This window comes from Scophthalmus maximus, chromosome 1 (assembly GCF_022379125.1).
Source record: "Scophthalmus maximus strain ysfricsl-2021 chromosome 1, ASM2237912v1, whole genome shotgun sequence".
NCBI lineage: Eukaryota > Metazoa > Chordata > Actinopteri > Pleuronectiformes > Scophthalmidae > Scophthalmus > Scophthalmus maximus.
In genome coordinates, this window is record NC_061515.1 from 26,602,078 (window position 1) to 26,623,840 (window position 21,763).

Genomic DNA, 21,763 nt, shown 5'->3' on the forward strand with positions numbered 1-21,763 from the left:
ATGCTTTGTGTATCATCTTTCCACAACCACAACCACAACCCAGTCTACCTCTGATCAACAGCACAGACACCATCTGCACTTAGCTAATAGGCTTCTCTTAATTATTACTTCATAATTAAAAAAAACAAACACATATTAAGACAGGGAGTTTTAATTTTTCTGCTCTTCTGGTGTTCCTGTTAGGAATTTTATGTGAAATAATGTAGGATGTGTTGCTGACATATTGTTGATTCAGGTTGATTAGTAGAAACTTTGCCACCAGCCAAACCTATAATCTACACTGTCCAACAGGGGGCGTACGGGAGTCTGGTGTAACACTTTTGATGATAAAAGGCTTAAAAGAGGATGAAAGGAGAAAAAAAACAAGTCACAGTGTCTATTTCCAAGCAGTAACTAAAAAATGTACAGTTATGACATGTTTCTTCTTCTTAAAAAACAAATGTGCAGAAGCGTTTAAACACCTGTAGCCTACAGGTGATTTACACAGCAGCTACTGTAAGTTTGGACTAAACCTCGTGCTCATTCTTGATTGAAATGTTCTGTTATGAATCTAGTATCAAATCATTTACTCCTACACTGGACATGAATCAACGGACTTAACTTTGAACCAATGGAAAGCACACGTATAATCCCCCCCCAAAAATAGTGTGTAGACAAAAAAGTTTCAGTGAACAACATCTATGAAAACAAATTGTGCCAATGTCATTCAAACGTCACCCTGAGTACTTTCTAAATTTAAAATATACGCAGGTTTTTTTTAGGCGCCACATAAAAAATCTTTTCTTCATCCAAGAGGGTTCCCCGCAAAATCTATCTGCAGAAAATAGCGACTTTTCTCACCTTAGACTGTGAGCGCTCGCCTGTTGCGACGATGTCTCGGTGAGTATCTTCTGTGCACTACAAATATGTCTTGTTTTTTAGTTTTTTTCCATTCTCATACAACCTTTCCTTCCATCCAAAGTGTCTGTGTTGTATGTGCAGGCTGTATTTCACGGTTGCCTCATGGATAGTACACTTACCACTTATCTTTGGCGGTTTCCAGTCCAGTGAAGAGCAACGCTGCACCTGTCCCAGATGACGCGCCCTCCTGGCACGGGATAACCGCTCCCATCAGCGAGGATCTTCCTGAACCCGCTGACCTCATCCGCACCAAAAAACTGATCGACACCCTCGTATCACACGGTGTCTTTGAGGACGAGGTGCAGCTGCAGCACAGGTATGATGAAGATCCACCTTGATTAAGTAGTAAAGCTTGCAGAGGAAGAAAGGTTTTTCTTTTCTGTTATGCAGCTATTGAGACCTATTACCTGGATTGGTTACTATGACAAGAGTGGTCAGTGAAATCACAAACTCTCAGCGAATGAAATAGATGTAGAAGTGGACCACAAGCAAAATGGACCATCGTGTGCTTCGCTTCAATGTAACGGCAATATTTCAAAAATCCACTTCACGTGTTATTTGCAGAGAGAAAGTTTTGAGGGCGCTGGAGTCGCTCTTCAAGGAGTGGCTCGCTGCAATGTGTGTGGAAATGGTAAGAACTACATGGTTAAATCTTTTTGTATCTAAACTATGGTACTGAAAATATGTTATTGATTGCAGATAATACCATTTCATTGCTTTATTTTTGATTTCAGAACATACCTGATTATGTCACGGAGCAAGTCGGGGGCAGGGTGCTGCCATTTGGCTCCTACCAACTGGGAGTTCATGCCAAAGGTAATCAAGAAGTTCCTTCCTCAAATAAGAGCATGTTAGGATGATATGACTCTGGTAAGGTTTATTCTACATACGATTCATAATATGTGAATATACTTTAAATATTTAAATATAGACTTTCCGTGTGGCTTTGACAGGTGCTGATATTGACGCCCTTTGCGTCGGACCCGGCTTCATACCGAGGAAAGATTTCTTCTCCTCATTCTACGAGAAACTGAAATCCCAGGAGGGGGTCAGAGACATCCGGGTAAGTCAAACAAGAGATTTATTGCAACATCAATCATTATTATTATAAAAGTCAAAGTAACTGACGACACTGTTGCCCTCAGGCCATTGAAGAAACATTTGTCCCCGTGATCAAGCTCGGCTTCGATGGAATTGAGGTAATTTGTCGAGATAAAGACGTTTAAAACTCCACTGTCTGCGGTGTCCTGAATGAAAGTTCTGTCTGCATGTGGCCTTCTCATTGCTCTTGTGTTGCTGTAATTTTCCAGATCGACTTGGTTTACGCTCAGTTGCCTCGAAAGAGCATATCTGAGAAACTTAACCTCCTCGACAACAAGTTGCTCGAGGCCATGGACAAACACAGCATCAGGAGTCTCAATGGTACAGTAGGCTCAGAGATCACTGCCAGCTCGTTCAGTTTTCACTGCCACTGTCTCTTCATTAATCTTTGTCCTCAATGTGTTTTTATAGGCTACAGAGTTACGGAGACAATCCTCAGTCTTGTGCCCAACGTTCTCAGCTTCAGGCTCGCATTAAGAGCCATCAAGCTCTGGGCCAAACGTAAGCTGAACCACACGGAGCGTTTGGAAAATTTAAAATCTCTCTAGAGACTGTGAAAAGATGGACTTGTCCCCACTAATGATAATTACACACCAGAGATCTTAATGGTTTTTCTCCTCCCCTCCATTCCCCGTTAAGGACGCAACATTTACTCGAACATGATGGGCTTTCTGGGTGGAATTTCATGGGCCATTCTGGTCGCCAGGATTAGCCAAGTCTACCCGAATGCGACGGCGTCCACCATCGTCGCTAAGTTTTTCAAAGTGTACTCCATGTGGTGAGCTGTCCCAGAATTTTTGGTGGCCTTTCATTCAGTAAATTGTTCCATCGGTCGGTCGCTCTGTCTCGCCGCAGTTGTAAACGGGGATCAGCTGAGCAGTAAATCTTGTGTTTGTTTCGTGTCAGGTCGTGGCCGATCCCGATTCGCCTGAGAGAAGTGGAGGACTGTCACTACAACCTGCCTTTTTGGGATCCCAGGGTAAGGCCTCTCAAAGGAGGACTACGAACACAAAATCGGGTCGGCTCGTGCATTATCACATATCAAACACAGGTAAACTGAACAGGTCTTCCCTCTGCCTTTTGCAGTTTAGTCTTAGTGACCGCAACCACCCGATGCCCATCATCACCCCCGTGTACCCGCAGCAGAACACGTCCTTCAACGTGTCTCCATCCACGCAGGCGATTATATCTGAAGAGATCGATCGGGGTATGATTCTTAAGGGATTTTTATTATGTTATGTTATGTTTCGTTTGGTTCTACTCAGACGTAAAACCAGCTCTCGCTTCCTCATTCACAGGCTACGCCATCGCTCAGGACATTCAACAGAAAAAAGCAAACTGGTCCACACTGTTCGAAACTCCCAACTTTCTTGAGAAATACCAGTATGTATTGAAGCATAGAAATAAAGATTACATATACAAAAAAAACACTCACATTTACTGTACACCCCTCTCAAAAATATTTCCTCCATTCATTCATTCCTTCCCTTTTTATCATTTTTGTTATTTTTCTAAATAAAGATATAGTACCCTATCTTGTATCTTGTATCCAATCAAATTATCTTCCAATGTGTGCACCGTATTGTATGTTCTGTCTGAATTATGTAGACAAAAATGACTTTGTTTCTACACAGAGGCTTTACTGAAGGCAGGCTCGTTGTGCATTACATCATGAAACTGATACGTTCTTGTTTGTGTGAACGTATTTTGCACTGAGCGATTTTTGACTTGATTTATGTCGAGACCGCATTGTGCTGATGTTAACTGAAAACGTCGCCTGAGGCCTGTTGTGTGACACAAGATCACGTGTTTGTTGCTACATGGACGGTTGGAATTGGTTGTTAAGCTCTGAATGTGCCCTGTCTGACAGGACTTCATTGTTGTGCTTGAACCTTCTTCAAGTTTCTGTCTCATCTCTTTGATTCACTTAGGAAATTGGGTGTAATGAAGTGTAGTCTGAACCTTTGTATGGTGACGTTGCTCATTGTGCTGTGCAGTAACTTCAACCGCTTTAAATACTGTGTATTCATTAGAAATGAATTCACAACTAATAGAAATGATCATTTATGATCCCAGTCTGTGCAGGAAGGCGACAAGACGTTAACATTGTTCTGTCTCTCACGTTTCAAGGCATTACGTTCTGCTGCGAGCGACGTCTGCGACAGAGGAGCAGCATGTTGACTGGTGAGTACCCGGAACGAAAGAACGTGAGGAGCAAAGCTGAAGTAAAACCTGAAGGAATGTAGACTTTTCCTCTTTTCTGTCTCGTTCGCTCCATCAGGTCTGGCTTGGTGGAATCGAAAGTCCGACTGCTGGTCGGAACCCTGGAGAGAAACGCGCACATCGCCATCGCTCATGTCAACATCCAGCCCTTCTCTGGACCCGAGAAGACCGGTGACAGGTGAGAATGTGATGTTGTGGTTACATTTAAACTGATTTCCTGTTCGTCGATCTCATCTAATACATTGACTCCCAGTTAAAGCTTGCTTTGTATATCGGTGGTTAAATGTTGTGCTTTGTTTTTCTGTGTGCGTCAGAGAAGGAATGAGCACAAAGTGGCTCATTGGACTCTTCCTGAAGAGGGATCGGTCGAAGAACCAGAGAATAGACCTGGCCACAAGCCTCCTTTCCTGGAGTGACACCGGTAGGTTTTTTGGTTTCTTTTAATCTTGTGTAGATTTAACCAAATTGAGCAATGTTTTGCAAACTAGGAACTTTTTCAATTGATCCTGTTGCAGTCTACAGCCTGGCGGAAAAAGGTCAACTTTATAAAGAGGGGATGAGCCTGTCGGCAACGTGTGTCACCAGGGACAGTCTGTGCAGGGGGTCACCTGGACGTGGCGAAGGCATTTCCCACGAGCCGAAGCCTTCAGTGAGCCCACAAACATTGGCCACGGTGCCACAGACTCCTGTGAAGCAAGGCACCAAGAGGAAAGCCGGGCTCCAGAATGAACATCCAATCAAGAGGATGAGAGCGGACAAGGTTTGCCAAACCCCTCTGTGCCTTGTTGATGACAAAAGCTTATTTTAGTAGATTTGAAACTCTTATATCAAGCCATTGCTGCGAATGTCTCGTTCTCATACAGGAGCTGGTGCCTGTGAAAGAAGGCTCGCCTGTGCAGGCGTCTACACCGGCTCCATCCCACGTCAACAAAGTCAAGCTTCCACAGGCCATAGGGGGACCTAGTCCTCCCTCGGAAGAAACTCCTGCAAAGAAGTCTAAATGTTCTGATGAAGCAACTCCCAGTCCAGAGAAGTCCCCCGCCAGCGCCTCGCCCTGTAAGAGTGCGTCGTCTTCCAGTGCGAGCCCACCAGCCATGAAGAGACCTTGCAGTCCCGTGCCGGACAGGCCCGCCAAACCCTTGACATCTGACCTGGTAGGCTCCGACATCCTTGGAGGTGTCCTACTAAAATTCTCATTGCACTTAGGAAAAAAACAAAAGTCTGACTCAGAGCGGAAGATATCCACATGTTGGGACTCACCTCACTGCCTGTTCCTCCTCTCTCAGTCCACTGATGAGCTGTGCGACCTCTTTCCGGGCCCGTCCACACCCGTCACCAAGGTGAAACGTGGCATTAAGCTACAACTCGTCAGGTACGGGAACAAGTATTTGTTTGTTAATCCATTATATGGAAAAGTTTTAATGAGGGAGGCAATGTTTTATGCTTTACCATGAACCTATTGTTCTTCTGACCCTGTTCCTCTCTGTTTCTCTTAAAACAGGCGCAACGGTTGGTAGTTGAGCCTCGGACGTCCTGATTTAACCCCTAACCCAGGTGCCTATCCCTGACCTCCCTAACACCCCTGACCCTAACTCCAACAAAATCTTCCTCCTCTCATTTTTACCCACCTCATGTCTGTACTGATCATTGTGTCTTTAATAAATTATGTAGTATTGTGAATATCCTGCTCTCAAATTAAATTAAATTAAATCACAACAACCTGATGGATATAAAATGTGATGTTACTTGTAAATACAGTAATTATACAGGGAAATACTGCTAAATTACAGTAATCCAGTATGACCAGTGTGTGGTTACAGCCGTCACAATAATTAACTGTAAACATACAGGCAGTAACTTTTTGTGAAAGCAATACAACTAATAGCCAGTAATTGAAGGTAAATTTAGTCAAATAATTCCGCAGTTTTTTTTTATTTGTTATTTTTTGGATTAGCCTGTTAATCATCCATGGGACGGTCCTGTGATGTGCTGCCGTCAAATATTCGAAGATAATGACAGTTAAAACGGAAGTAACTGTTGTGCCTTCAAAGAAAAATTTGTAATTCAATGACAGGACGAATAAAAACAAAACAACTAGAAAGATTAGTCTTTAAATAGCAGTTGTGTTGTCTCGTTTAAAGTTAAAGTTTGAATATTTCTAATATATTAGTCTAATACTGGTAAAATAGTATCCTCTGTGAGACTTCCTACTGAATGAATAAGAAATTCTCTTTTTATCTTTACTGTCATTTCCAAACAACAATGGCAAAATCTGTTTTCCTGACGAGTGCTTTGAAAGAATGTTATATTTTGAATGTTATATGATGATAATAGACCTATTATGTGAAGAACGGTAATAGACACTACGTAAAGAACTAATACGAAATTAACAAAAACGCAGCTAGAAGTGCTTTACACAACAATAAGAAAGCTTCAAGCAATTTGAACGGTTACCAAAGTAATATTATACATACACCAAATAAGCTGAACTTTTTGCGAATTTTCATTTTCATCGTGGGCAAGCGCTTGCAACACGCGCGTCAGGTGCAGGCCTTTATTTTGAAAGTTGTAAAAGGAAGTCGTGTTCTGCAGTGGTTGCGTTGACCCTGGTGCAGCTGCTACTTCGTGCACGAGCGAAGGTGATGATGCCAACATCCGCCGAGAGAGAGAGAGAGAGAGAGAGAGAGAGAGAGAGAGCAGGACGGGACAATACATCGTTCAAAGGAAGGAACCAGCTTTATTTCTCATTTCCTCCTCCCTCTGTGTGTGTGTTCTTTTATTTTCTATCTCAGAATAACTGTGTTGTGACTGTAATGTCCACGGCAGGCGGGGCTGACCCATCCTGTCTCATATTGGACGCAGCACAAGTAGGATAGAGCAGACTCACGGAGGGGTGCTGCTGCTGCTGCTGCTGCTGCCGCCGCCGCCGCTGCTTTATGACCCAGCCATGAATTCGGCGGAACAAACGGTAACGTGGCTCATCACGCTGGGGGTCCTGGACTCTCCCAAGAAGAGCATCTCGGATCCGGAGGCTTTCCTCCAGCTGTCCCTGCAGGACGGAGCGGTGCTGTGCAGGCTCGTGGAGCGACTCCGACCCGGGACGGTGGACAAGGTAAGTGGATGGAGAGCGAGAAGACTGTGGAGGGGGGGGGGGGGGTATTTATTAAAACCTACTGTAGGACTCAACATATAGGCTCGTATATGCACTGCGCTATGAAAAACAATAGTAGATCAAAATTGACTGGATCAAAATAACCCCAATTAGGGCAAATTAGCCAAATGAATTGAGAGCTCCAGAGAAACCATCCTACAGACTATTTAAACACCACAATCACCATACATTATTTATCAGGAAAATAGTATTCGATTTGTAGTTTTTCACCACATTTTAGACACAATTCTGTTGTAATATTGCTTTTGTTTTACTGTACAGTACAGCAGTTTACAGTTCATCCTCACCATTGCTTTGCCCTTTGTTTTTCTTTTATGTTCCTTTCTTTCTGTTCTGTTATTGTATTCAATTTGTTTTTATTTCTATAAAGGTAAAAGACAGTTCTCTAGGGCAAATATAATCAACTGTTACTTGCTTTTTTATATGCCAATAATTTGAGTCACACACACACACACACACACACACACACACACACACACACACACACACACACACACACTGGACCATGAACCCGTCAACGTCACATCCTCCTATGGCTTATCCAACTTCCCCGGGAGATTGTAGATCTTCTGCGAGAAGTTGGCCCCAGTTAGCTGCAAGTCAATCACAGAGTGAGGCAGTGTTTCTTTCAAAATAAAAGCAAGAAACAGTGCTATTTATTTAACTCCTCTGAGAATAGCTGTGTCACAGCTTAATAGTCTATATGCCAGCTAGGAGTCTACTAACGGCAATGAAAGGACGTCAAATTGTGTTTTCGTACTCAAAGTCAATTTTTAAAACGAACAACGTATGAAAAAAAGGTCTCTTCATTTGTTTTAATTTTAAAGTTCGAACCGGAAGTTACACTCCGTACTCTAGCTAGCTTGATGCTGAAAAGCAGCAAGTGGCAAGTGCAACAGCAACGCCTGGAATAAGATTTGTTTCCGTGTAGAAAACACCTCCGTCGGTGCGTTATTATTATTAGGACTCTAACTCAGCCACTTCTGGTGTGTGCAAGTTTTTCCAGGAACCGAGGAGCGACGGCGAGTCTCAGAGGAACATCGCCGAGTTCATTAAAGGCTGCGGGTCTTTCGGTGTGGAGGTGAGTTCAACACCTTCTTCAACGTGTCGTAATTAAAGCACTCGAACGCAACACGGAGCCCAGGAAGCAGGCGTTCCCCGACACGTTCACGAACCCGTTTATCGTTCAATACACATTTTACAACTTGTGTTTCTTCCTGTATTTCACTGACGTCTTCATCATGTTTATACCGATGGGCCGTTACTCACGAGCCACCTGCCACTGTCACATGTACGAGTCAACATGGCGCTAATGAGCCATATGCTCATTACAAATATCGCGTTGTTTTAATTCGTCTCATCAGTGAAACGTCTGTTTACTGGTGCCACCTTTCAATAAATAACCCTCAATAAAGTCTTTATAAATTGCCAGGTTTTGAAATATTATTTCAGAAGTTTTGTACTATACTGTAATATAATCATTAGTAATGTTAATAAGTACATTTATAAATGACTTTTTTATTCGCCCAAGTCTGCTGCTGCTAATGCTAATTAGTTACCTGTGGTCCAGGTAAAGGTTCAGCGCTGTTTCAGAACCTGGCAACCCAAAAGTGATCACCACTAAATGATTTGATATTCATTAAAAAAAGCCATTAGTTAAAGCCTCTATAAGTTATGCTTGACAGAAAAGGGCACTATTTACTTTATTAAAGAATAATTATATAACATAGGCGATATAAGCATCATTCCACTGTGTATGAACACTGAGCCAAAATGGAGGCACAGCAGTAACAGGAACAGAGTAAATCTTCCAGTCTGCACTTCTCAGCTGTTGGTTGAAAAATACGTTTTTGCTTCTTTTTTTTTTAAACCTGATGTGATAAATGTGTTGTTGCTTATGGTTCCTCTGTAGTTATGGAAACAAGAGGCTGAGATACATGTGCACACAGTTTGAGGACAGATCAATAACTTTGGGTCGGTGCGGTCTTGATATTGAAGGTCCAGTCAGTCGGTGTGATGTCCCTCTGAAATGAGAGATATGATACACGTACACGTTCATGTGCGACCGATCAATAATGCAGCGTTTGTCTGCGGGGGTCTGTTAAATGATTCAGATGAGACGTCATTTTCTGATTTCACAGCGTGAATATTAGCACATGGTGATGGCTGTTGTTGTTGTTGTCATTGGTGACGATACAGATGTAAAGTTTGAGAATCAAATTTGGTCACACATAAAGTTTGCAAAGTAGGAATCAATATAAAAAAATTAAAGGCTGGTGGCGTGTTTACCGAAAAACATATCTGTACTGTTAACAGAGTTCATAAGGACATATTAAGGTGTGTGCGTGTTTGCACAACAGTGGACCGAGCCAATTTATGTCCTGCCCAACAGTGGGTGTGAAGAGACACACACACGCTCACACTCACACTATTGATTTTTCCATAGGAGTCATCACGAATAAAAATCTGATTATGTAACACAGATGTCTCAGGCTTCAGACCTTTTAACAAGGTTTGGCTTCAGTCTTTAAGAATTGCTTTGACAAGGAGAATAGGATTTATATAAAAGATAAACTTGAATCCACGGTAAAGGAGCAATGGCAAGAGTGTGAGATGAAATGGAGGGGGAGGAAGAGGAGGAGGAGGAGGAGGGTGGGCTGATGTAATGCAACGCGCTTGGCAGCCAGTGGATTTTTCCAATCAGGTTGATTGGAGGCATGTCAGCCATGTTGCTGGAAGCCAGGGCCTCCATTAACCAGCAGCCTGACTGACATCAGCATAGTAATTCTCCCAGACAATCAACAGACGAGCCGAGGCCGAGCCAGACTGGAGGGGGGGTTACAGAGTGGAGCGGTCACAGTGTGGATGAGCTGCACAATCAATCAGACAACAATCGCCACACAACAAAATTTTGGCTTCTGCTGTTAATTAAACCTAATCGGATGAGATATTGATCCTGTGCATTTAGTGTGCCTTCTCTGCATAGTTAAATCAAGTGCTCCCTGTTATCATAGCTGCAGGTGATGAATGTTTTTGGTATACATTACCATTATTTTTATCAAGTCAAATCTGTTGTTGTTATGAATCTTTAAGAAGACACTAACAAATAATCTTTATGAGCAGACATGTCTCATTAGGAATTGTTGGGGTGATTGTTCACTTAGTGATAGTTAATAAATACATCATGCGAAACCCGTTGAATTCTTTCAGAGATCAATTATCAAATACCTTGTATTTCATTGTCGTATGCATTCTTCTTCAATAATAAGTTATACGATCTTTGTGCTGCAGAAGGGCTTTCATTCATTCTTAGTGTCTGATTTAAGTATTAATCAAATGCATTGATCAGTTATTGGGCCCCAGAATGTGGAAGAAACAGGATAGAAATCTTCGTCGGACTGTGCGTTGGCCAAATGCCCGAGCGAGGGGTGAAAGTGTGTGTTTTCTGATTGGTTCACACTGCTTTGCCAAGTAATCAGCATGTGTGTATCAGACCCAGTTGATTTTCTTTTGGACCACTGTAGTTTTGAGACGTTCATGTGAAGAAAGGGACGTTAAGGACAGTTGTTGCCGGTTGTGAACATGAGATAGTTTTAACTGTAAATTAAAACAGAAGTACCGTAATCCAAATATTTCAACTTTGACTTTAACCTCCCAGATCGCTCCACCTTCACGCTTTGGGAATGTTGAAGTCAGCGTGTGTGGTACACACAAGATTAGGGGCTTCAGAGGCATTTTGATCATGCCTCTCTGTTTGTGTGTGTATGTGTGTGTGTGTCTATGTGTGTGTGTGTGTGTGTGTGTGTGTTTGTGTGTGTGTGTGTGAGATGGGGAGATTACAAGGGGGAGCTCAGACTTTTAGTAATCCTGCTCCAGACTGCAGTTGGAGCAGCGACGTAAACCCCCACTAAACTCAGGGTTTCTTCATTTTTTAAGGCTGACGTACGGCTTTGTAATATAAATATATAAATAAAAATAAACATGAATATATATATATATATATATTTATATATATATAATATTTTGTTTACCACAACATCCCCTGCGTGAGAAACAAGCACGGATGCTTTGTGTCCTTGCCGATGTCGTGCTCCATCAATTTATAATGAACGTGTTTTCCTCTCCTGCCTCAAACCCTGAACCATTTTTTCTTATTGCTGTTCTCAAAGTATTTTTCATTTTCGTCACTTGGTTTCCTCTCCTTCAGCCGTTTGAGGTCAGTGACCTCCTGCAGGGACTGAACTTCTCCAAGGTGCTGAACTGCTTGGTGGCCCTGAACAAAGCCACTGAAGGCAAGATTATTGTATTTGCTTTATTTATTATTTATTGTAAGTGCTCCATAAATGTATATTTTTAATATTATTATCAGAAGTAGTTCAAAAGTGGTGTCTGAAGACTTTCGGTAGTTCAAACAAATTAAATGTTGTGTGATTGCAGATTTTGGTGTTTCTGGCGACAGTGTGTGTGTGTCGCACTCCTCGGCATCCAGGATCAAGTCCTTCGATTCTCTGAACACTCAGAGTCGCTCCCCTAAACTGCTGCTGCCTCAGTACCGCAGCCTGGTGAGTTGCCATGACAATGACACTAACATAACTCATAAGTAATGATAGAAAACGAACACCGACCGGGGTTACGGATATAACTCTACCGCTGAAGCCCAAGAAGATTCCTCTCTGAACTTGACTCATAAATAAGTAACCTGTAAATGTTCTCATACACGCAGCCAGTACGTGATGCACAGATTCACCTCACCTCTGCCGTTGCTGTCCTCCACCTTCCCTAGGACATGTCGGAGGGCAGCGGGTGTGGCCACTTGCTTGTCAAGGCGCGCTTTCCCTTCCAGCAGACCAATGAGGACGAGCTGTCCTTCTGCAAGGGTGACATCATCAGTGTGAGCAAGCAGGAGGACGGGGGCTGGTGGGAAGGCTCGCTCAACGGCAAGACTGGTTGGTTCCCCAGTAACTATGTGCGGGAGCTGAAAGGAAGCGGTGGGTGACGCTCTTATTATGCATTAATTAATGTCCCCAGTCATTTTTTTCAGAGCAGTGGGGAGTGTCTCGGTCACAGTTGATGGTTTATGGCTACTCCAGTTCTACTCCCTACTTAATAAAGTAGACCGGCCAATTTATACTTGAAACCTCTGCATTTTTGGTTCATTATAGATGGATCACACCTTTAAGTGCCCTGTCCCATAATCTTGCAAATGATTGAAAAATATTAAATCCTTAAATTCAGAGACTTAATCCCATCAATCTCCGGATATTCTGCCTCAAACGTTTAACCCCTGCACACCACTGTGTTTGTAAGAGCCGCAGCCCTGAGCCGGCCGGATTGTGTCGGTTAGTCGTTTTGCTTTCTGAGGAGCGAAGGCATGAAAAAGGGAAGGAAGCTCCACAGGCGCACAATGACAGGAAGTTCCTGAGCTGCCATATAGAAGAGCACTTCCTGACTTACAGCTTGCAACAGAAAACAAGTTCCATCATCACAGTTTACTGTTTCATTTCTCTTGATTCCAGTGCAGCCACCTGGCCATTTTTAAGAGTCAGTCACTAGAAGGGGAAAACCAAAAAGAGCATAATACGTATGTCTCCGTTAAACTGTCCATGTTTCTCTGTTTTCAGATAAGACACCAGACAAGCCAAAGTCTGGGACTCTAAAAAGTCCACCCAAAGGTTTTGACACCACTATCATCAGTAAGACCTACTACAACGTGGTGAGCGTCATCACTCTTAAGAGACTGTGACTGCACGTGTGTGTGTGTGTGTGCGTGTGTGTGTTAAAATTGTGCTTAATCTTATTGATTACCAAATGTTTTAGTAGGGGAAAACATCTACTGTTTTCAGAACAGTTGAGGATTAGAACATTGGCATTTTGTTGCAACGGTTTTTGAAATGAGATGGGAAATTGTGATTTTTTTTGAAGATGCCATTGCCCACAAATTAAATAAGTAATCTCAGTCTCTGCTAGAGTCAGACAAGGTAACACATGTTTTCCATCTGTGCCTCTGCTTTCACAATCAATAATTTTTCATCCCCATTGTCCAATTAATGATCGTGTAGCTTTGTCTGTGTGTGTGTATAAGCATGCGATGATTTGTGGAGGCTGCATGGCACCCCTGCATGAGTCATCTGTATGTGTGTGTGTGTGTGTGTGTGTGTGTGTGAGCGCAGCAGATGTAAAGTAGGTTATTGCTTCCATTTCAGTGGTTTCTGGGGCAGCCTTGCCCCAGGGTTGTCTCCCTGCTGGAGTGTGTGTGTGTGTGTGTGTGTGTGTGTGTGTGTTTTAATAATGTAACAAGCTGCACAGTCTCCCTAGATAGTCCATCTTTGGTTGGAATGTCTCTCATCCACACAGAAACACTCAGATACACAGCGGAGGCCTTGCCTTGAGTCAGTGTCGTTCCCTGACAGGAATGAAAAAGCAGGGGAAAAAAGTTATAAATATAGAAGTTTTTGTCCTTCTTCTAAAGACCCTTTCAGAGCTTGGATCAGAAGAGGATAGAAGCTTTTTCTTTGTGTGTGTTTGTGTGTGTGTGTGTGTGTGTGTGTGTCGTCTGTGAAGGGCCAATGTTTGTCAATGCCTTTATTTCATTGCTTCAGTTGCAGCAGCATCAGCAACAAATGTTACTCGTCTAAAATACCATAATTCATTAGCAGAAACCTTGTTCCTGGATGACCTGAACAATAGTCCAAAAACCAAAGACTTTCATTTCACATTGACATTAAACAGCCAAAACAGAAAAGAACAACTGTAACCACCAGCCAATTTGTGTGTGTGTGTGTGTGTGTGTGTGTGTGTGTGTTTCAGGTCCTACAGAACATCCTGGAAGCAGAGAGTGAATATTCCAGAGAGCTGCAGAGTCTGCTGGGCTCTTACATGCGCTCACTTCACCCCACAGACAGGTCCAGTTATTTTTACACTTTTTTATTATTTTATTCAGCAGAGTCGTGGGTTACTTCAATATGCTTCATGATAAATTTAAACCATCCTTTTATCATCAGAATCTAATCTACAGTAGAAGCTCCTTTTTGACTTTCTTGTAGCACTTATCAATGCTGCACTTCTATAAGGGATTTCTTTTGATATTAATCTTTTCTGGCCCCATATACTGATCACTGTTTTATTCATAGAAGATTGAAGTAAATTGAAACCTGTGTATATACTAATTAGTCACATTGACCCAGAGAATGATGGCCCTCCTCTCTCTTCCTCTCTTCTCCCTCCTTCTGTGTTGCAGACTGAGCGCCGTGGACATCAGTCATATTCAAGGAAATCTGGAAGAGATCTCCACCTTCCAGCAGATGTTGGTCCAGTCTTTAGAGGAGCACACAAAGTCAGTGTATCCCTCTTTTTTTGTTTTTCTTTTGCTAAAAATAACTCCCTTAAATAGATTTTACCTATTGTCCGTTGTTCGACATTGAAGCTGCAACCAGCATTTGTTCACAGTCAGTGTAGTAACAGAGACATCTAGTGGTAGACTGAAGTAACACAGTCAGAGATCAGCCACATTCAGTTCAAGTTCTGAAAAGCTGATTAATAAACACAGCAATGGACCTGATATTGGTTTATTTGTTTATATTATCAGCTACTAAACCATGATGGCGTTAAATCTAGCTTTTTTGCAACTGTTTGTGTCCAGTATGTTGGATTAAATGCCAGCAGGAGCAGTTTAGGGACTAATATCGCCCTGTCATTTGTGTGTAGACTCCCAGAGAACCAGCAGAAGATCGGGGGGTTCTTCTTGAGTCTGATGCCCCAAATAAAGATCATCTATGTGGCCTACTGCTCCAACCATCCGTCAGCCGTCAACGTGCTCACACAACACAGGTAACGCCAGACACTGTGCGTGCACGTGTGTAAACAGCAAGACTACAGTGGGCTTTCTGCTGGAAGTAAAGGAAACTAAGTGAAAATATCTTGTGTGGGTGTGTGTCACAGTGAGGTGCTCGGGGAGTACATGGAGTCAAAGGGGGCATCCACTCCAGGGATCCTGACTCTGACCACCAGTCTTAGTAAACCCTTCACCAGACTGGAGAGATACCCAACACTGCTGAAAGAACTGGACAGACACATGGAGGTAAATCTGTCTGTCCGTCTGAATGTCTTCTTATTTAGATGAACCATTAAGTGTGCTTTTTGTTTTTCCCTTTACACGTAAAGATTATTATAAGTAACATTACAATGACAATGATCTGAATCTCCATGTGTGAATGCAAAAAAATATCCAGTCCAATCGGTTTCCATGTTTTGTCTTTTTTAAATCTTTTTTTTGGTCTTTGCCTCAGGACCAACACCCTGACAGAGCTGATCTACTTGCTTCCATGGCGTCCTTCAAAAGCCTTGCAGTAAGACACACACACGGCACACACATACTTTTATATTATTTACAGTGAGATGGAGAGAGAGAAAGATACGAGTGTGTGTCTCTTCAGGCCCAGTGTCTGGAGGTGAGGAAGAAGAAGGACCTGGAGTTGCAGATTTTAACAGAGCCAATCAGAAACTGGGAGGGGGATGACATCAGAACCCTCGGTCCTGTCCAGCACATGTCCCAGGCCACGGTCCACACGCAGGACTGTCAGGTACCCATCAGAAAACCTGAACAACTCAAACTCTGAGACCATTTCTATCAAAAAAATCAAGAAAAAAATCATCCCAAGCTGGTTTTTGTTTCATTACTTTACCTCAGGCTACTGTAGTGTTTTCACCTGCTGTTTTTATTTGACTGGTTTTATTTTGATGTTTGTTTTTTGTGCAGAAATGCCCCTAAATTGCTTTTGAGAGCCAATGAAAAAAACTTTATTGCATTCAGACGTTAACAAACAAGACAAGTATTTAAAAAGTTACTTTGTCTTTCAGGAGTCAAATGAACGCTACCTCGTCCTCTTCCCTCACACACTGCTCATGCTATCTGCCAGCCTGAGAATGAGTGGATTCATCTATCAGGTATGTTTTACATGAGATGATATTTAAATGATTTCCCCTCAATTTGATTAAAAACTGTGGCCCACTGACAAACCTCTGTGTATCTCTGTAGGGGAGGATGCCACTTTCAGGGATGCTCATCTCCAGAATAGAGGATGGAGAAACCATGAGGAACGCTTTTGAGATATCTGGTCAGCCCTCTCCCTCTCATTTATCCCACAGACATTTTTGATATTTAGTGATATATAGATATTTAGTTCCTCTTCATCGGATACATGCAGGTTCCAAGTTGAATTGGATTTCACCGGCAGCTTTCTGTTGAAGAGTTGAAAACAGGATATCAGATCAAATTATGGCCAAATTCTCTTCCTGTTTCCTGTAAAAAAAATACCTGTTCTGCTTTATAAAACTGGTCAGATGATTTCTTTTGAAAAACAGAAGATCAAACTATTCAACTATTATCACATTATATAACAAATGTGAAGAAAATCTGAACATTGGAATAAATATATTTGTATTATTCATTTGTATCACTCATAGCTAGAAACTTTGGAAAATAATAATTATAAAAACAACATTAATTTTCTTTTCTTTACAATGTTTTCTGCAGCTTTAATAAAAATACCCTTTGTGCGCTGTTCAAATGAATAATGGGAAATGTAGGAAGCCACAAGCTCATTGTATGTTGTGTAGCAGTGACTGTCTTGTCTGTGCATTAACACTTTTGGCTGTGTGTGTGTGTGTGTGGGTGTGGGTGTGTGCGTGTGCATGTGTGTATGTGTGTGTTTTCTTGCGCAGGTGCTCAGTGTGAGCGGATACAGGTGGCGTGTAACAATCAGAACGATCTACAGGAATGGCTAGACCTCCTCACCAAACACACACACACTTCGGCCGTGCAAACACACAAGCATCAGTCTGTCTGTCACACAGTAAGCCTTCGCGTTTCGTTAGCCACTCGATCCTCACCCGCTACTCTACCCACCTGCTCCTGTCTTTGACCTGTCCTCCCTGCCTCCCTCCAGTTGCCCTCCCACCCGGTCACTCCTACCAGACACTCTGAGTCACGTGGCGTGAGCAGCGGACACACCTACCACACCCTTCCCCATCCCTCCTCTTATGGGACGGCACACAGCGGCAGCCCAATGTGGGGGCCCCTGGAGCCACCGAGTACCCCCAAACCCTGGAGCCTGAGCTGCCTCCGCCCTGCGCCTCCACTTCGGCCCTCCGCTGCTCTCTGCTACAAGGAGGTGGAGTCTAATGACACTAAAATGAGTAACGATGACACAAGATTCATTTTAAATGTCTAGGAACGCGACCAAGTCCTGTTAGATTTGAATTCCAACTGTTAATATTTGAATCCCTTTGTTTTAGGATATGAGTAAAAGTCCCAAGAACATGAAGAAGCTGCTCCCTAAGAGGAAGCCCGAGAGGAAACCTTCAGAAGAAGACTTTACTGTCAGAAAGAGTAAGTATGAAATAAATCAATTGCCTTTAAATAGTTGACCATTATTCATGGTGATACACTGAAACTTCTACACTTCACAGCCGTCCACTGAGGCGCCATGTAGATTTGTTATTCCCGTACCGCTGAGATCATGTCCTCGTCCTCGTCTCTCAGGTACCGCAGCTCTAGAGGAGGACGCTCAGATACTGAAAGTGATTGAGGCCTACTGCACCAGCGCCAAGACACGACAGACTCTCAACTCCAGTGAGTTCACACACACACACACACAGACACATACACACACACACATACACACACACACACACACACACACACACACACACACACACACACACACACACACACACACACACACACACCGTGCATCAGCACATTTACATGTGAACACACCGTGAGCACATGATCATGGACACACATTCTCACACACTGACAGCTACTGTGTGTCACTGCTAACACCGTTTGTTCTCTGCTTTCAGCTCTAACAGTGTTTCTCTCTCTCTTCTCTTTTTATGTCCTCCCTTCATTCCTCTGCTTTCCTCAAACTCCATTATTTTTTAATTGGCTGCTTCGTCCTCATGGTCTTGTTTGGTTCTATCATTCTTTTTTTCCCAAATGGTGTCCTCCTTTTTTTTACTTTAATATATATATATATATATTTTTTTTATTATTTATTTTTTTTTTTTTATTTATTCGACTATGCTATTTTCTTTTAATTTCTGCTTTTAATCCCATATTTATTTGGTATGGTTTTAATATGTTTTGTTCCAAACCCCCACCCTTTATCCACTATGGTTTATACCCTTTATACACTATGGTTTATATTTCCACCCATCTCATCCCCAACACTCAATTTGGTTTGGAACTCTCATCTGCTGCTGGTGACTTTATGGCACAGCTTGGCAAGGGACTGACCTCATGCACAACCATGTGCTCGCTGACACCAGCCTCACCGTTGCCAGTTTCCCCGGCAACCTGCCATTTTCTGACCAATCAGAGGACTCGGATTATGACAGTATCTGGACAGCCCAGAGTTTTAGGACTGCCTCGTTTTCTCGTAAGACACATCGGTGAACCAGCAACTAGAGATAGATGTTAATATGTGTATATCTATATACAAGCCCGAACCTTTTACCTGCTGTGTGTTTCTCTCTATCGTAGCTGTCTTTGTGTGCCTTCCCTTCAACAGCTTCACGATCAGTATCCACGCCCCTTCTGTAAACTCACCCTCCTTTAATTCTGTGTTCATCACTTGGAATGATAGAGTATTTTTGTGCACATGACATGTGCAAATGTTCATGTTTTTTTGCACATTGCCCAATCAGGCTCCAGCAGGAAGGACGTTCACATGTTGTTCCCAGAGGAGGAGAAGATCATCGTGGAGGAAACCAAGAGCAACGGACAAACTGTGGTGGAGGAGAGGTGAGAGATGAAAAAAATACAACAGATATATGAATACAAATGTATCAAATGGTGGATACCTAAGACAGTAAGTAGAAATATTAAAGATGAAATTAAAGATTTGATGTTGCCATGAGATAAAGTGGACTAAAGCAGAGCTGTTCTGTCCCTGCAGGAGTTTGGTGGACACTGTGTACAGCCTCAAGGATGAAGTCCAGGAACTCAAACAGGTGAGTCCGCAGTTTAGTTTGTTACTAACCTGAACTTCTCATTATCCCCAGTTTCCTGCTCACGTCAAACCTGTGAGGAGGAGATTCTAGAGCTCCCCAGGAAGTTGGCATTAATTAATTAATAGTCATTGAAGTGTGTTTTTGGATCAAGTGGGAAAGCAAAATTTCGAAGTTCTCTTTTTCCCTGTTGGATCTTCTTGTCTTTGTTTAGCCACACTGACTTTTACTACTCAAGCTCTCATCCTACTTGTTTTTCCCTTTTCCTCTTATCTTTCCACTCTGCTCGGCCCCCCTCTTCCTTTAACTCACTTCCTGTCTTCCTCCAGGACAACAAGAGAATGAAGAGGACGCTGGAGGAGGAGCAGCGAGCGAGGAAAGAGCTGGAGAGGGTCATCAGGAGGGTTCTAAAGAGCATGGACGACCCAACCTGGGATGAGACGAACCTCTGAGATCAATATGGATCCAAACATCATGAACAACATCTAGACCTTAAAAAAAAAATGTTGTTGGACCTGTGCGGACCGAATCTGCCAACACGTCTTCATCACTTACTTAAACCTTCACATTTACCTGCGTACCGAACTCTGGACCAGGAGAAACTGCCTGCCAGCCATCAGCAAAGCCGTCCCGTCTGACTGTCAAGCTGTGAAGCCAAATTGGCTGGTAGGCATGATGACATCACTTCCCGTTGAGCTCCGTCTCTCTTTCCGTCAGCCTTTTGGAGCACCGACAAAAAGAACCCAATTGTCTCATTTGCTTTGTATTTATTTCACTCCTCCTTGTGTGAATCTGCATTATATATATAATTTCGCCGTTGCCAGGACAGTGTTTCGATGGATTATCCTGGTGCAAAATAAGGATACTTGGGTCTGTATATTTCAAGAAGATATCAGAGGAGTACGTGAATAAAATTCCCCCATCGAAACTTAAAACAGACATTTTTTGATAAGCAGCAATTTTGTCTCCATTTCAAATGTTAAACAATCAGTTACAAATATGCTTTTTAAAGTTATAAGTTTTGACGTTATTAACAAACTATAAAGCTGTCTTTTTTGTTTTATAAAACACATTTTAAACTTAATCTGAAATTACCAGCACTTATAAGTCGCCTCATGTTTTACAGGATGAGATGAAAATTCTCCTTGTGATTTGAATTCATGTAATTAATTGAATAGAAGATGAACTTGTGTGAGCTTTTTAAATCAAAAACAACATGTCTTCATTGTCAAAGGGAAGCTGGAGGGAGGTTTGCTCAGGAATGAACCGTCAGGGAGTTTCAGCTTTCAGCTCCCTCTCACGCTCCATTTCAGTAAGTGAAAAACTTGTTTGAGCCAAATTAACTACGAGCCGAGTTCACCACGACAAGAAACCAAATGAAAAGTTGACCAGTGCTGAGCTTGTAACCAAAAACATCAGAAATTTGAGGCAGAGAGAGAAAAAGGGACTGGATCACTTTAATGCATCTGCCCAAAGCTGCGGTAAAATACATGTGAGTGACAAATGCATCAGTGTTGCCTGTTTTCCGTTAATGTAGAAAAACGAGGCAGGACCTTCTTTTTTTTTTTTACCAGCAGTATGTTTTATATTCCTGCCAAATATCACTTTGAATATGTTTTTTGAAGCTTTTATGATGAAAAAGTAAAAGTATTCAGACCTTAAACCCCTTTGTTGGAACACTGGCAAACTGTAGATCACGAAACTTAAGTGACTAAAGTTTAAGAGAGTCGGCTCGTTGCGTTTTCTGTTTCAAGACCAAAGTCCAAGCAATACAACTCTGGAGATGTAACGTTTTGTTTTTTTAAATGATTTTTACAATGTTGACAAGAAACTTACCGTAGAATGACTTCTTATTTTTATATATGTGATTGTGTTTTTACTCTTAACTGCTGGTTTTGATTTGTAAGACTTTTTTTTCTACCTGACCTTGATGGAGGATCACACTGAAGGTGATTCGTTCACAAAATTTTCAGCAGCTGAAAGACCTGCTAAATTAATTTTACTGATAATGAAACTACAGCAATGTAAGCTGTGTAATACAATATGCCAATCATTGACTTTAAATTATGTATTTAACTGCTGTAAAGGTTTTGCGTGTTCAAATGATTACATTTGATACTGTGACCAAAATCATAACCCCCTCTATTTATTTCACCCATTTGTCTGTCTGAATAAAATGTTGAATCAAACTGTTGGGACTCATAATCTATACAGTATCTCGGTGCAGGTAAAATTCAAAACAGATATACTGTACAAGCATTTATGAAAAGTCTTGCCTCATACATTACCTATTATGTTCATTATTTACTAATTATATTTCCCTGTATTATCGTAGTAACAAGCCTCTACCATTAT

General features: G+C 42.2%; 2 protein-coding genes across 9 annotated transcripts; both read left to right on the top strand.

The window, feature by feature from the left end:
• Positions 1 to 395: 395 nt before the first annotated feature.
• LOC118316152 (poly(A) polymerase type 3-like) lies at positions 396 to 5,949 on the top strand. Of its 7 annotated transcripts, none has more exons than XM_035643762.2 (20): positions 396 to 495; positions 751 to 879; positions 1,043 to 1,216; positions 1,465 to 1,531; positions 1,635 to 1,716; positions 1,854 to 1,963; positions 2,046 to 2,099; positions 2,211 to 2,322; positions 2,413 to 2,502; positions 2,641 to 2,779; positions 2,908 to 2,980; positions 3,088 to 3,208; positions 3,300 to 3,384; positions 4,132 to 4,185; positions 4,283 to 4,402; positions 4,539 to 4,645; positions 4,740 to 4,984; positions 5,088 to 5,378; positions 5,511 to 5,596; positions 5,726 to 5,949. In XM_035643762.2, exons 2-20 carry the CDS (start codon positions 872 to 874, stop codon positions 5,739 to 5,741), a joined length of 2,034 nt encoding a protein of 677 aa, XP_035499655.1. In that variant the 5' UTR covers positions 396 to 495; positions 751 to 871; the 3' UTR covers positions 5,742 to 5,949. The 7 variants fall into 7 exon arrangements, with proteins under 7 accessions (XP_035499655.1, XP_035499657.1, XP_035499658.1 ...); XM_035643764.2 differs by having other exon boundaries at positions 962 to 1,216; positions 5,726 to 5,948; XM_035643765.2 differs by having other exon boundaries at positions 982 to 1,216; positions 5,726 to 5,948.
• A 927-nt stretch (positions 5,950 to 6,876) lies between these two features.
• On the top strand, positions 6,877 to 21,597 carry arhgef7b (Rho guanine nucleotide exchange factor (GEF) 7b). Of its 2 annotated transcripts, XM_047334078.1 has the most exons (22): positions 6,877 to 7,336; positions 8,394 to 8,477; positions 11,604 to 11,688; positions 11,834 to 11,958; positions 12,180 to 12,384; positions 13,018 to 13,109; positions 14,204 to 14,298; positions 14,634 to 14,729; positions 15,101 to 15,223; positions 15,335 to 15,473; positions 15,682 to 15,741; positions 15,829 to 15,975; positions 16,253 to 16,339; positions 16,431 to 16,509; positions 17,117 to 17,247; positions 17,341 to 17,565; positions 17,690 to 17,783; positions 17,937 to 18,026; positions 18,679 to 18,850; positions 19,116 to 19,202; positions 19,357 to 19,411; positions 19,738 to 21,597. In XM_047334078.1, the coding sequence occupies exons 1-22, from the start codon at positions 7,172 to 7,174 to the stop codon at positions 19,858 to 19,860; spliced, it is 2,559 nt and encodes an 852-aa protein (XP_047190034.1). In that variant the 5' UTR covers positions 6,877 to 7,171; the 3' UTR covers positions 19,861 to 21,597. The 2 variants fall into 2 exon arrangements, with proteins under 2 accessions (XP_047190034.1, XP_035488557.1); XM_035632664.2 differs by lacking the exon at positions 18,679 to 18,850 and having other exon boundaries at positions 6,880 to 7,336; positions 19,106 to 19,202.
• The last annotated feature ends 166 nt before the right edge of the window (positions 21,598 to 21,763 follow it).